The sequence below is a fragment of the Triticum dicoccoides genome, chromosome 7A (assembly GCF_002162155.2).
Source record: "Triticum dicoccoides isolate Atlit2015 ecotype Zavitan chromosome 7A, WEW_v2.0, whole genome shotgun sequence".
Taxonomy (NCBI): domain Eukaryota; kingdom Viridiplantae; phylum Streptophyta; class Magnoliopsida; order Poales; family Poaceae; genus Triticum; species Triticum dicoccoides.
In genome coordinates, this window is record NC_041392.1 from 134386868 (window position 1) to 134402954 (window position 16087).

At 45.1% G+C, this 16087-nt stretch overlaps 1 protein-coding gene across 1 annotated transcript; it reads right to left on the reverse strand.

Annotated features, from left to right (window-relative positions):
* Positions 1-5857: 5857 nt before the first annotated feature.
* On the reverse strand, positions 5858-7381 carry LOC119329131 (UDP-glycosyltransferase 73C6-like). The gene has a single exon (XM_037602124.1). It carries the CDS (start codon positions 7379-7381, stop codon positions 5858-5860), a length of 1524 nt encoding a protein of 507 aa, XP_037458021.1.
* Positions 7382-16087: the final 8706 nt, after the last annotated feature.

The following is a 16087-nucleotide window of genomic DNA, read 5'->3' on the forward strand; positions in this document are numbered from 1 at the left end:
TCGTCATCCCTTACATATTATAGTTCATCACGAAGTTCTAGTAACTTGGTGATAGTGACTAGAGAACTTTGTCAATCACTATCTTATCTGGAAGATTAACTCCCACTCGATTCAAGCGATTGTAGTACTCAGACATTTTGAGCACATGCTTAGTGGTTGAGCTATTCTCCTCCATCTTGTAGGCAAAATACTTGTCAGAGGTCTCATACCTCTTGACTCGGGCATGAGTGTGAAATACCAATTTCACCTCTTGGAACATCTTATATGGTCTGTGGCGTTCAAAACATCTTTGAAGTCCCGGTTCTAAACCGTAAAGCATGGCGCACTAAACTATCAAGTAGTCATCATACCGAGCTTGCCAAATGTTCATAACATCTGCATCTGCTCCTGCAATAGGTCCGTCACCTAGCGGTGCATCAAGGACATAATTCTTCTATGCAGCAATAAGGATAATCATTAGATCACGGAGTTAGTTTGCATCATTGCTACTAACATCTTTCAACATAGTTTTCTCTAGGAACATATCATAAATAAAACAGGGAAGCTATACGCGTGCAATTGATCTACAACATAGATATGCAAATACTATCAAGACTAAGTTCATGATAAATTTAAGTTCAATTAATCATATTACTTAAGAACTCCCACTTAGATAGACATCCCTCTAATCATCTAAGTGATCACGTGATCCATATCAACTAAACCATGTCCAATCATCACGTGAGATGGAGTAGTTTTCAATTTCGAACATCACTATGTTGATCATATCTACTATATGATTCACGCTCGACCTTTCAGTCTTAGTGTTCCGAGGCCATATCTGCATATGCTAGGCTCGTCAAGTTTAACCCGAGTATTCTGCGTGTGCAAAACTGGCTTGCACCCATTGTATGTGAACGTAGAGCTTATCACACCCGATCATCACGTGGTGTCTCGGCACGACGAACTGTAGCAATGGTGCATACCCAGGGAGAACACTTGTACCTTGAAATTTAGTGAGATATCGTCTTATAATGCTATCGTCATACTAAGAAAAATAAGATGCATAAAAGATAAACATCACATGCAATTAATATAAGTGATATGATATGGCCATCATCATCTTATGCCTTTGATCTCCATCTCCAAAGCACTGTCATGATCACCATCGTCACCGGCTTGACACCTTGATCTCTATCGTAGCATCGTTGTCGTCTCGCCAACTATTGCTTCTACGACTACCGCTACCGCTTAGTGATAAAGTAAAGCAATTACATGGCAATTGCATTTCATACAATAAAGCGACAACCATATGGCTCCTGCCAGTTGCCGATAACTGTGTTACAAAACATGATCATCTCATACAACAATTTATATAATCACGTCTTGACCATATCATATCAGAACATGCCCTGCAAAAACAAGTTAGACGTCCTCTACTTTGTTGTTGCAAGTTTTACGTGGCTACTACAGGCTTAACAAGAACCGTTCTTACCAACGCATGAAAAACCGCAACGCGATATAGTGATTGCTTTTTGATCTTCAGAAAGAACCCTGTTCATTGAATCCGATTCAACTAAAGATGGAGAAACATGCACCCAGTAGCCACCTGTGTGTGAAGCATGTCGGTAGAAGCAGTCTCGCGTAAGCGTATGCGTAATGTCGGTCTGAGCAGCTTCATCCAACAATACCGCTGAATCAAGAATCAATTAGTGACGACAAGCAATATGTATATACCCACGCCTACAACTCCTTTGTGTTCTACTCGTGCATATAACATCTACGCATAGACCTGGCTCGGATGCCACTGTTGGGGAACATAGTATTTCAAAAAAATCCTATGATCACGCAAGATCTATCTAGGAGATGCATAGCAACGAGAGGGGGAGAGTATGTATATGTACCCTCGTAGACCGAAAGCGGAAGCGTTGAGTAACGCGGTTGATGTAGTTGAATTCGCGATCCAACCGATCAAGTACCGAACGCACGGCACCTCCACGATCTGCACACATTCAGCTCGGTGGCGTCCCTCGTACTCTTGATCCAGCTGAGGCCGAGGGAGAGTTTCGTCAGCACGACCATGTGATGACGGTGATGATGAAGTTACCGACGCAGCGCTTCGTCTAAGCACTACAACGATATGACCGAGGTGGAATTTTGTGGAGGGGGGCACCGCACACGGCTAAACAATCAACTTGTGTGTCTATGGGGTGACCCCCTCCCGCGTATATAAAGGGGGAGGAGGAGAGGGCCGGCCTAGGTGGAGGCGCGCCCAAGGGGGGCAATCCTACCAAGTAGGTTTGCCCCCCCCCCTTTCCTATTCCTACAGGAGAAGGAGGAAGGAGGAGGAGAGGAGAAGGAAAGGGGGGCCGGCCCCCCAAACCCTAAACCAATTCGATTTGGGCCTAAGGGGCGCGCCCCACCACTTGCCTGCTGCCCTCTTTCTCCACTAGGGCCCATTAAGGCCGATTAACTCCCCGGGGGGTTCTGGTCACCCTCGGTACTCCGGTAAATGGCCAAACTCATCTGGAACCATTCCAATATCCAAACATAGCCTTCCAATATATCGGTCTTTATGTCTCGACCATTTTGAGACTCCTCATCATGTCCGTGATCACATCCGGGACTCTGAACTACCTTCAGTACATCAAAACACATAAACTCATAATACCGATCGCCATCGAACATTAAGCGTGCGGACCCTACGGGTTCGAGAACTATGTAGACATGACCGAGACTCACTTCCGGTCAATAACCAATAGCGGAACCTGGATGCTCATATTGGTTCCTACATATTCTACGAAGATCTTTATCGGTCAAACCGCATAACAACATACGTTGTTCCCTTTGTCATCGGTATGTTACTTGCCCGAGATTCGATCGTCAGTATCTCAATACCTAGTTCAATCTCGTTATCGGCAAGTCTCTTTACTCGTTCCGTAATGCAACATCCTGTAACTAACTCATTAGTCACATTGCTTGCAAGGCTTATAGTGATGCGCATTACCGAGAGGGCCCAGAGATACCTCTCTGACAATCGGAGTGACAAATCCTAATCTCAATCTATGCCAACTCAACAAACACCATTGGAGACACCTGTAGAGCATCTTTATAGTCACCCAGTTACGTTGTGACGTTTGATAGCACACTGAGTGTTCCTCTGGTATTCGGGAGTTGCATAATATCATAGTCATAGGAACATGTATAAGTCATGAAGCAATAGCAATAAACTAAACGATCATAGTGCTAAGCTAACTGATGGGTCATGTCAATCACATCATTCTCTAATGATGCGATCCCGTTCATCAAATGACAACTCATGTATATGGCTAGGAAACTTAACCATCTTTGATTAACGAGCTAGTCAAGTAGAGGTATACTAGTGAGACTCTGTTTGTCTATGTATTCGCACATGTACTAAGCTTTCTGGTTAATACAATTCTAGCATGAGTAATAAACATTTATCATGATATAAGGAAATATAAATAACAACTTTATTATTGCCTCTAGGGCATATTTCCTTCAGCAGCTAGCGCCGATGTCCTGAAATATTATAGGGTATTGATGAGGCTACTCGTGGTCAATCCCTCCGACAACAAGTGTTGTCTTATGTAGGAGTGGCGCGTCAATGAATCCATACTCAAGAAGATGTTCCTTGCTGAAGAAGAGGTGGGGCATGTTATGATTGATGGCATCGTCGGCCGATGATGTAGCCATTAGATTCATGAGTTTAGTTGGATTGTGGTGGTGTTTTTGGAATAGTGGTGAAAAGCCAGCTTTCTTGCTGCAAGTGTTTGTTTGTTGTTTATCATCCCTCCTGGATTTTGAATCTTTTTCAAGTGTAGTTATTTGGAATTTTTATATAAGTGTGCATCCCTCACCACCTGTTATGCTGCCAAAATTTCTAGTGAAGATTCTCCCAACTTGTTGAAATTTTGTCCTTGTTTGTAAGAAAATAAAAATGTATCGGGTGCTCACTGCAATATGTTTAATGTTAGGAACCTTACCTTGTTTTCTATGATTAAAATTATACTATCTTGCGGATATGATTTTTACCAAATGCGGAGTGCCAACCTCGCCGTTGTCTTGTAACCCAACGCTGCAACAACCACAACACCACGAGCATACATCCGCATCCACTACTAGCGCTCGGCCCTGCGTCATTGTTTACAACATCACCTCTGTGACATATTTCTGCAACAATGGCGTTGTTGCAAAACGGTGGCAGCGACGACTGTGCAAGTGCGACACGCGGCCGGAGATGATGTTTTAATTTCTGCAACAAGGGTCTTGTTGTAGAAAATTAGATGCGGCGGCGGGAGATGTTGTTGCAATTTTTCAATAAAGGTTTTGTTGTAAAAATTAGAGAAGAGATCTTGCAACATGAGTCTTGTTGTAGAAAATTAAAAAAGACGACATTTTGTAACAATGGTTTTTTTGTAGGAAACTAGAGAAGAGAAGGAACGATACGGGAGTGGACGCATCATCGAATCGGACAGCTCGCTAGCCAAAAAGATCCAGACGTCCCAGAATCTGATCTTTTTATATGATCAAATTATGCTCCTTCTTGTTAGGAACAAAGAGCGAAAAAAAGATGGGAAATGATTAACATCAACCGGCGGATTCTCACGCTCGCGTCTGCCTTCTTGGTTGCGTGCCACATGTCTACTAGACTACCCACGTTTCTCTTTCTCATCTTATCTCTTCCTCAACCTGTGTCCCATACGCTACAACGCCCACCTCAGCCACCACCATCTCCTTCAGCAATGCCTGCCATGTCAGCCACCATCTCAAGCTCCTGCAGCAACGCCCGCCTTGGTCGTGCCCGCGACCACCTCAAGCTCCTGCAACAACACCCGCCTTGGCCGTTCCCGCGACCACCTCAAGCTCCTGCAACAACGCCCGCCTTGGCCATGGCCAGCCATGGACACCGCCACCTCAAGCTCCTGCTGTCAGCACCATCTCCTACATGTAACGGTCTCTATTTGCAAAAAAAAAAGTTCTGCAATATGAACTTAGTTGTAATTTTTTCTGCAACATGACCCTTGTTGCAAAAGGATTTCTGCAATCCATATTTAAAATTTCTGCAAACAAGACTTCTGTTGCGGAAAAGAAAATCTGCAATAAGAAATTTGTTGCGAATAATTTCTTCAACAAGACCTTTGTTGCGAAAAAATAAAATAAAAATTTCTGTAACAAGACATTTGTTGCGGAAAAAATTCTACAATAAGACCTTTGTTGCAAAAAATAACAAAGTACATGCTCGGGTGATTGCAACAAGCTGATTGTTGTAGAGGGTCTTCTACGACAACACTCTTATTGCAAAGAGGTGGGTGCTTACGCGGTAGATCAGACAGATCTTAACTTGTACATCCAATGATCAGTGAGTTGGCAGATCTTTTTTAATGATCCGCCGGCCGACGCGTAGCATCGCCTAAAAAAGATCAGGAAAATGTTTCGTTGCCCAATAATCTTCTCAAACTGCACCCGCAAAATATAAATCTTCTGAAACTTCGTGGGTGCACCGAAGGTGGGTGCAGCTACTACTTTCCCTTCGCAACAATGGTTTTGTTGCACGAAACAAGAGAAACAAAGGAACGATACGTGTCTGGTCGCATCATCGAACTGGACGGCTCGCTAGGCGACAGATGTTCTAAAAAGATCTGCCAACCAATGTGTAGCACGCCCCTGCAAAGGGAATTTGATCATTTTATATGATCAAAATACTCTTTATTTTTTAGAAACAAAGAGGAAAGAAAGGGGGATCAGGGAAGGTTTGATTGCCCAATAATCTTCTGAAACTGCACCCGCAAAAAGAAAATTCTTTTGAAACTGCGCACTCTGGCGCAGTGCTCTCTGAGACTGTCATGACACTCATTCATTCAGTTGTGCAACCTCCCGCGTCCACCTCGAAATTCTTGATAAGATCTAGCAGGTTACCAAGCGACGACCCGCCCTTCTGCACGGCCGCCCTCGCCTTCTCCGAGAGCGCCAGCGCCTTCCTCCTCCTCTCGCCCCCCTCTCCTCCTCCGTCCATGATGTTCCTGACCGCCGCCTCCACCACCTCTCTACCCACCACGACCCCCTTCTTCGCCGCCCACAGCAATGGCTCCTTAATACCGACGCTCACGCCTATTCCCAGCACCTCCACGGCCAGCTTCTCGTTCAAGAACTGGTCCGAGAAGTGCGGCCATGTCACCACTGGCAGCCCGGCCGTGATCGCCTCCAATGTCGAGTTCCACCCGCAGTGCGTCACGAAGCCACCCACCGCCACGTGGTTCAGGATAAGCACCTGTGGCGACCACCCTCTGATCAGCATCCCGCGGCCGGCGACGCGCTCCTCGAGGTCCTGCAGGAACTCGCGCACGTCCTCGCTGTATTGGTCGGGGTTCTTCAGAACCCAGACGAACGGGTGCCCCGACGCCTCGAGCCCGAGCCCGAGCTCGACGGTCTGCTTCGGGTCGGCGTGCACGATGCTCCCGAAGCTGACGTACACGACGGTGCTGGGCTCCTTGCCCTGGAGCCATCGGAGGCACTCGTCGGCGTCAATGGCGGTGGTGGTGTTCCCTCTCTTTGCTAGCGTGGCGGCGTGCTGGTGGTACAGCGACACCGGCCCGATGGTCCACAGCTTCAAGTTCCTGGCGGCCGCGTACCCAGCGACGTACTCCGGCTCCATCTCCAGGAAGGAGTTCATGACGACGCCATCGGACTCAGCTAGCGCCAACTCGATTTCATCGGCTAGCTTCTCGAACCCGGGCGCCCGGAAGAACCCGGGGGCTTGCGCCCTGGTCACCTCGATTCGCCTCTCCAGGCCCGGTACGACCACCGGCTCGTTGTCGTCGGCCACGGCGTCGTAGGAGTTGTACCTCTCGACGTTGTGCTGGCACAGGACGCAGAAGGCGCACATGCTGAAGAAGCAGAGCCGCGGGACCTTGAGACTGGCCGCGACTTGCACGGTCCACGCGTGGCAGAAGTCGGAGACGATGCACGTCGGGTACGGCGGGTGCGCGCGGAGGTGGCGCTCGAGCGGCTCCGCGAGGAGCGTCAGGGCGCGGAAGTAGTTCACCTCGAGGCCAAGCGGGATCTTGTCGACGTCGTCGGCTCCCTCGGGCAGGCCCTCGGCGGCGCAGTCGAGCGGGAGCTCCACGAGCCGGATGGGCAGGCCGGACCGCCGCGCGAGGTCGACCGTCGGGCGGATGCGCGCGGCGTTGGACGGCGTCGCGACGACGCTGGCGAGCGCGCCGTGCGTGGCCAGCAGCAGAGCGGTGTCCACCGCCGGGATCACGTGGCCCTGGAACATGAGCGGGACGAAGACGAAGTGCGCCTTAGCGGCGCTCCCGACGTCGTCATGCCCGGCCCCGGTGCCGTTTGCCCGGCCGTTTGGTGCTCCCTGGTAAACCATCCCCTGCTGCCCGTACTGGCAAGAGAGATAGTTCGATACTGATGCCTTTGGCGACGTCTGGAGCTGTCGCTGGTTCTGTTAGCCCCATGTCTTAAAAAGAAGGTCGGGTTTTGAATGCGACGAACGCCTGCAGCCATCCTGGCCGGCGCCGGCATGGTCGAGACGGCGAGGTGACGAGATTGACGAGGTCACTACAAGATTTTCAGTTATACCACTATAGTGTTTGTCCGTTATTATGTTGATGATGATGACGGAGGCGTGAGCATGAGGGCGACGAATGTTTGCTTGTCGAGGCTTGGCTAGCTTAGCTAGCACCGAGGACACACAAGTGAAGGCAAATTTGTCACTTGTCACTACTACTCCGGTACGTTGGAACAAGTCCAGCATGTCTCCTAGAACTCCCTCGTACCTCCAAAAAGAAAGGGACCCAAATGACACATATCTGACAACATGTCTGACATCACTCTTTTTGACGTGCGGCCTGAATATGGTGACTGCCGTCCGGTGACAAGCACAGATCTTGGCACACCGGACCGGATGACGTGACATTGGTATCCAGAGGCGTTCGCTCCCCGTGTGGCCAAGCACGAACGTTTTTGTGGTCAAGGGACTACCGTATGCATCCATACATCTTCGTTCTCTATTCACGTATCATAGAGTTATGAAATAGAGAGAAAATTGGATCGCAGGAAGGGGAACGGTGGCATAAGTGTCGAGGGAGGAGGATTGGTTATTGCAGCGGCCATGCCTGCAGGTTTCCTTGGTATTTTCAAGCTACTTTTAGTGACTCCTTTGATTATGTTGGCCTATTGTAGAAAAGATTATTAAAAACTATTTTTGTGTAAAATCAATAATCAATAATTGGAAAACATGTATGTGCTGGTTGGAAGAGGTAAAAGAAATTTTCAAGGTAAGACCTGAAGCTTCCTTGAACTGAATGTTGGTTATGCAAGCAGTCGAAGTTAGGATCTAGCGTGTCGGTTATGCACTCTTAAGAATGTAAATCTTTAAACTTGTCTATCAAGTCAAGGATACATGATCCAACTATTGACATACTTTATAAAATCTGTCAGAACACTATCTATAGTAAATATAGCGAAAGCAAACACATGTAATCACAATGTCTGAAAATGTCAAACTGTGTACAAGTCAATTTTACACTAAAAGTAGAAAAAGATTTTATGCACTGTAAATGACACAATCTACCAACAAAGCTTAAAGGCACGGACTGACAATATATATTTGTGAACCGAACATGACATAAACTAGCAATATAACCTCACACCACAGTTTGGAAATAAATATGATGGTACATGACATTAACATTAAAAGTGATGTTAAAGAAATTTCAAGCCATCTGACAAAAATAAAATATCACATTAACCAACAGTCTACCCTGTTTTTCACTCTAATTTAAGGAAAATAAACATGTTTTTTACATGACAGGGAAGACAGATGACACATGCTCATTTTCAGTGGCAAAACAATTTCACTCCTGAAGATAAGTGTTGGAAACATGCACATCTTCTTATTTGACACTTGAACAAGCGATTGGATTGCTTCCAGTATTACAGGGACCAAAGGTCATGAAACATCAGTGTGAATCCCATATCACATCAATATGGATTTTCCCTTTCATATCTGCATTATGTAAAGTTGGATCAGATTGCAGTTTATATGTAATTTAGCAAGAGTTCTACCAAGCCATTAACTATAGAATCCATATTTATTTCTTAGGTAAACATTGATATTATTTGGGAGTGAAAGACATACCTGACCCCACAAATTATTTTGGAATATAAATTGATTAATATCAATAGCAAGTTAGGAAAGTCATGTATGTGGCTAATCAGTAGTTAGGAATGACATATCTCCATAAGCGATAGGTAACTACTTCATAATTCACAACATGAAACCATTTCAGACTTGTAAACACATTTCGTATTTAAATAAAATGATGATTCAGAAATTGTTGGCATGCCCATATGTATTTAAATAAAATGATGATTCAAATAAAAAAAACAAAAAGCTAACAAAGTTTGGTTGACTACAAAATAGCTTGAATAAATATCAGTCAAAGAAGAACGAACCTACATCATCCCTATAAAACATCTCTATAGACAATATTCTCGGTGCTTTTTCCTGATTTATCAATCTGTTTGTTCGGCTTGGCCAAAATTCGCATCGTGCGCCTTGATACACCCCTTGACAAGGCAACATACAGCTGACCATGGGAGAACACCGGCTCGGGAAGATAAATGCCAACATTTGGGATGGTCTGGCCCTGCGCCTTGTTAATGGTCATCGCAATACTTAGGCGGATGGGGAATTATTTCCTCTTAAGCTTGAAGGAAAGCAAGATGTCCTCCGATGGTGACAAAGGGATCCTCGGTATAAAGACTTCTTCCCAACATGTTGCCCACCAACAATCTCTGCATCAATTGCATTATCTTGCAAGGCTCTAATCATTAGCCTTGTTCCATTGCAGAGGCCATTGTGAGGTTCGAGGTTCCGTAGCAGAATGATGAGGCAATTGCCTTTCACTTTCAACACATGTGGTGGCAATCCATTTGCGGTGAGCGAATTCATAAAGTCAATCGGGTAATTGTTCGAGTAGTCATCCTCAATAGAGTCGAAGCTATGGAATAGCTTCTCTTGGCCAGGAAACATGTCAATCATCTTGGAATTCATATCATCAACATAGTCATTCTTCATGGAAAGAATAGCATGCGAGCTCATGTACTCTCTTGATTTAGCATTGGCACTAAGAGAGGGGAAAACTTCTCTGATTAGTCTATTGATTGCAGTTTCATCATCAGTATGACCGATCACAATGTCCTCAGGGAGACGCACATAGTCATCACCTATCATTTCTTCGGTTCCGTTGCCAATCCTTAAGAGATACTCAGAGAACAAAGGGTCAGCTTGTGATCTCATGTTACGTGTAAGGTGTATCTTATGAATCTTCTGCCATATATAGGATCTCTATATTGTAGCATCTGTGATATGTGCTCTTGTCCCTTTTGGAACCACTGGAAGTACTTGCCTAAAATCTCCACCAAAACTGACAATACCCCCCCCCCAACGGCAAAGCACATCCCGTTATGTCTTGGAGTGACCTATCAAACGCCTCCATGGCTTGATGCTTTGTCATGGCAACTTCATCCCAAATTATCAAGGCCGCCTCTTTCAGTAATTCTGTCGTACCACTTTGCTTTGTGAGACCACACATGTTGTTGTCAGTGAGTTTAATGGGTATTCTGAACCTAGAGTGGGCAGTACGCCCTCCAGGTAATGTCGAGGCTGCTATACTTGATGTAGCAGTGGCAATGGCTATCTCACCCATCGAACGCACCTTAGCAAGCAATGCCTTGAACAAGTATGTCTTCCCAGTGCCTCCTGGAGCATCGAGAAAGAAGACTTGGTTTTTTTGTTCATGATATGGTCCATGATGTCATTGAACCCAGCTAGTTTCTCACTGTTTAAAGAGTTGATAAGATCAATATGTTCTTGGTCCACACCGACCTCCCTCTCCTCTCTAACCTCCATGCACTCATCGCCTAGAAAAGCATTTGTATTAACCAGCTCTGGAAGGCCATAGGTTTTCTGTCAAAAAAGGCCATACGTTTTAATATCCTTCCCCATGGAATGCAACAAATCCCTAATGTCTCTAAGGACCATCTGCTCAAGTATTGTCTCGTTGGGCTGGGAACATCGGTACTCTAGGTGTTTGTCCCACAACTCTCAGATTTTTGTAACCTCACAAAATACTAAGATAGTGGCAAACAAGCATCTAAGAGCACAAGGCATCTCAAATGTGGAAGCTTCAGTCAGGCAGTGATCAAGTGATTTGTCGTGCTCAATTAATCCTAATTGTTCACACGCATCTCTGAAAGTAGAGCACGTAATGCCTCACACCTTTTTTAAATCATCATATGATGTCGCACCTCGGACATGATTCAAGAGCACCCGCAAATAGTACCTCTCCTCATCAGCAGGGTGTGCATACACAGTTCTACCAATATGTGGCCTTTGTTTTCTTTTATACCATCTCTTCTTTGATGCATCCCATCCTAAGTGTTCCGGAAAATCTTTGTACAGCCATTGTCGTGCATAAGGATTCATTCCATTCATTTTGAAGTACTCAGTAAGCATGGTTCTCGAAGAAGATGGCTTATCAACAACATCTTTCAGATTATCATTGGCTTTAAATGCGACCATGTGCATGCCTGGCAAATGAAGTTGCAACTACAAGACTGAAGGACTAATTCCAAACATTTTAAAGCGTAAAAGCATGTTGATAGCCTCTGGAGGTGATACATATCGTGCATCTCAGTATTGGCGGATCTCATTAATGACCCCCCATTGTTGATGATGTCCTACTCGAATGAAAATGATGTTCGTTCATGTCCCTTGTAAATGTACTTGAACAAATACTTCACTACCTAGATGCTCGAGCAAGCTTCTACATTGATGTGGCAGTTGTACTTAATGAGAAGAAAAGGGTTGTAAGGCACCACCCACCTATTGTCCAACTCTGCTCCTCTCACTTTTACTCGACGTCCATCATCCCTCCTCCTATATATGGGATATGAGTCCTTTCCCTACTGTGTAGCGGGGCAAAACTCCCGAGGGTAGTGAAAACGACACTGCTCATCAATCATGCAAGAACATTTTTATTGAGGACACCACATGGCCCGTGCAACATGTGTTTTATGACCAGAGCATGCAGGCCAAGGTATTTATCTTTATCATGTATTTTTGCTGATATGACTCTGTCATGGTCATCTGGAGTCTTTAACTTGCTACCTACCTTCATGATTAGAAGGATATGTTCATGTGGGAGCCCTCTTTTCTGAAACTTGAGCACATGAGCATAGGTCAAAACCTCGCCAAAATGCTTCTTCTTGATGAGTAAGTCCATCAAATCTCGCTTCTTTGCTTTGTACACTCTTGCAACCAGGTCTGGTCGATCATGTGGTAGATGTCCGGGCATCAACTCTGTTGTTATCTCCTCCCAGTAGGGTTGCATGTCATTGTGATAAAGTAATCTGGTTTACCCCATCGCTGCACTATGGCAATTGCATCTAGGAACATTCTCTGCATATCTCTATCACCACTAGGAAATGTCCTAACACAATCCTTTTACCAATCCAATCACCACATGACTCACCAGCAGCGATCGTATCTACAAGGCTCTACATAGAAGATACATAATGCATGCATTAAGAATACCAAACTTTATATTAAAAGTGAGGTCGCTAATGTCATATAAAAACAACCCTAAGAATGGTAATTGGTAGAGGTCCGCACGTATAATCTTCTGATTTTCTGGCTTGGAGTACCAATCCAGCCTCATTGTCTCGATCTTAATGTACATATCAATGGCCCATTGTTGGAAAAGGCGCCCCCCGGATAGGATGATGTTAAAAAGCTTCTTCTTGATCATCAGCTTGAAGCAGTAATACTCCCTTGCAGATACATATTTTCTTGATTGAACATGTTCGTCCTCCTCATCCTAGTTGTCCTCGTTATCGTCTGAAAGAAGATTCATAACATTAAACAAATGGGACACCCTTAAAATAGACGTGTCTAAATGATGAAATTTACCTAGGGGCAAATCAGCCACGTGTTCATCAAATTGTTCAGAATTATCAAATGTAGTTTGCATTTTGTCATCATCTTTTTCCGTTAAATTAACACTTGTAGGCAAGTCAGTAGACCAGTCTTGACCTTGTTCTGAACTACCAGTTGGACCTTTTAAACACAAGAAGTTCAGAATATTAGTTTTTTTGTTGTTTTAATTGACCATGTTACAAATCTAAAACTATAAAATCATACCCGTGTTAGACTCATGGCCTTCATCTTCTTGTGTATGAACATATGGAAACCATCGATTCCAACCAGTCTCCCCACCAGGAAAGAATAATGGATACGCCAAAGGGTCATAACAACCATACAATGCTCTAATATACAAGGGACGCTCTCCTGATCCATGCATGACAACATGTCTGTTGTGGACTGGACACGGCAGATGTCCTAGCGGAAGGACTTAGTCGTGGAGCCATCGCAACTAGGTTAGCTTAAAGGGGTTAATCGGGAGAAAGGACACGGAGAGTTTATACTGATTCGGCCCCTCGCGGTGGAGGTAAAAGCCTACTCCAGTTTGGGGTTGTATTGCTTGGGTTTTGACTACTAGGGAGCGAATACGCTTGACCTAGTTCTCGATCTGTTATTTTCTGTCCCTAAACCGCCGCCGGGTCGTCCCTTTATATACACAGGAAGACGTCCGGTGGCTCACGGAGTCCCGGTCGGCTCATACACAACGTGTCCGGCTCGATGACTTGCTATGCTTGCCTTACAAAACAAGTTATACACATATGGCAGTTCATCCTCTTGGGCCTCAAGTCGCCTCTAGGTCTTGGGCCGTCAATGGGCTTTGTATGAGCCACCATCGTCATTGATAAGTCGTCAGTGGTATGACCCGACCCCTCCTAGGAGGTTCATACCCAATAGTTATAACCGCAACATTAGGCCCCAAGTTGATTTGAACTTGTTCATGTCAATCTTCAATACCTGACTTGTCAAAATCTTGCATCACTTGTTTGGTAAACTTGTTGTAACCCGCCATGACATCAGCTCACATAATCTTCTTAAACTACCATGATGTAATTTCGCATTAATTTCGCACGAGGTCCCGGAAATCGAGGCGTCCATATAGCCATATGATGATTTCGGCCTCCTCGATTCTTGCGCATGCCTTGTATCCACCCTTTTATAAATAGGAATGGGGGTCTTTATCATTTTCCCCCTTGCCTCCTCACCTTCGTCTTCCTCTCGCGTCTCTTCTGTCGCCCTAGCTCCGCCGCCGCGACCTCCGACCGCTACACCAACTCAGGCCGCTACATCGACCTGACCAGACCAGAGAACTCCAGCGCGCCACCGCTGTCCCTCATCACCTGTAAGTGCTCCTCTCTTTTATCTTAGATCTACGTTAGGGTTTCTTCTGTTCATCGGTGTTCTTCGTCATTCTTCATTTTCTCCTTCAACTCAAGCAGCTTTTAATCTGAATAGGTCATGAACCTTGTGCGGTAGTAGTTTAGCATTCATTTTTATTATCAGAATAACATCTTTCCATAGAAGACCTCATTGGAGCACCCAAACTTTTCTGCTGCCGCCACCTTAGGTTTTAGAATTTACTTCCTTTTCTAAATTGCCGTAGATCCAAAATTATAGCTCCATCTTGTGAAATCTGTTTATCCAACACTTAGCAAAATTTTCACTGATAAATTTGAAGCACCATAACTGCCATGGCGGCTTATATCATAAACTGTGACCAACTCTGCAACACTAGGCCCTGTTTGAACCGCCATCATATGCTTCATATCTTGCATAAAACGACAATACTTCTCCAATTTAACCATGCTTGTTTATTTATCCTCATAATTTGGCTCTGCAAACACAGTTGATTTTTAAACTCTGTCCGGCTTAACAGCAGAAATCTTAACCCGGTAGGTACCATTAGTCCCCTTTTAAGCCGCCAATATGAATATCTGCGTACTTTAATGTTCATCGTCCGGCTTAACCTGTCAGTCGTTTATAGCACCTTACCTTTAAATTTATGGTCTGATCTGACAGTGCAATTTTCAACCGGTAATGTTTCTTTCTCTTAGGCTTTCAATCTCCAAATGGGCAAAACTGTCACTGCTTGCAATTGGGTCGTTTCCCGGGTCACCGAGGAAGACTTGAACGAATATGTTCAGACAGGTGTCCTGGCCAAAAAGGACATCATCCATTGGAGGGGCCCAGGCACCGAAACTCCTCCTGAGCCCAAGGACGGTGAAGTAGTTATCTTCACTGATCACATGCTCTGGGACTTCAGCCCTCCTGGCTCAAAATTCTTTTGTGATGTGATGCACATTTTCAAGCTCCATCCTCAGGACATCGGACCAAATTCCGTTTCAAACATATACAACTTCCAAGTATTCTGCGAGGTGTACCTTCAATATGAGCCCACCATAGAACTATTCGGGGAGTTCTATTACTTAAACCGATAGAACAAGTTCACGGACGGGCCCAGCCTAGAGCTAGGCGACATTTCTATACAGCGCTGGAAAGAGGCCACCTTCCCAGCTAGCACTCTTCCTAGTCATTCCAAAGACTGGAATCAAACTTGGTTTACTGCAAAGATACTTCTCTAGAAGGGGAAAATCCCTTGCCGGGTTATCACCCCAGCCGGCTAAGTAACAGGCATCATCTTCCAGACTGCATCAGCACAGCAGAGCGGAAGACGTACATGCCAGTTTTGTCAAAGATCTAGGCCTTAATGGCCAACAGCTTAACTGGAATTGATCTGGTTCGATGCTGGGTCGCCTGGAGAGTATTACCTCTAAGTCGCCGTCCCGGTTTAATGCATGAATATACCGGCGAGTTATCAGATCCTCAATGCCACTGTCAAATTGAACTGACTGATGAAGACATCAATGAGATGACCAAGTCTCTGTTAAATGAGAGCTTGGGAGACTGCAGTAAAGTTAGATTAAGTCCTTTCTGCGTTCTGAACAAACTTTCAGGTGTAAGTTTTTAATCAAGTTCTCACTTGAATCATGTTTTTCACCTGTACTGCCTATTCACACTCATTCAATTTTTTGCAGGTCGATTCACCTTTTTGGGCTAAAAAGCTGCAGAATAAGCCGTCCAGGAAAA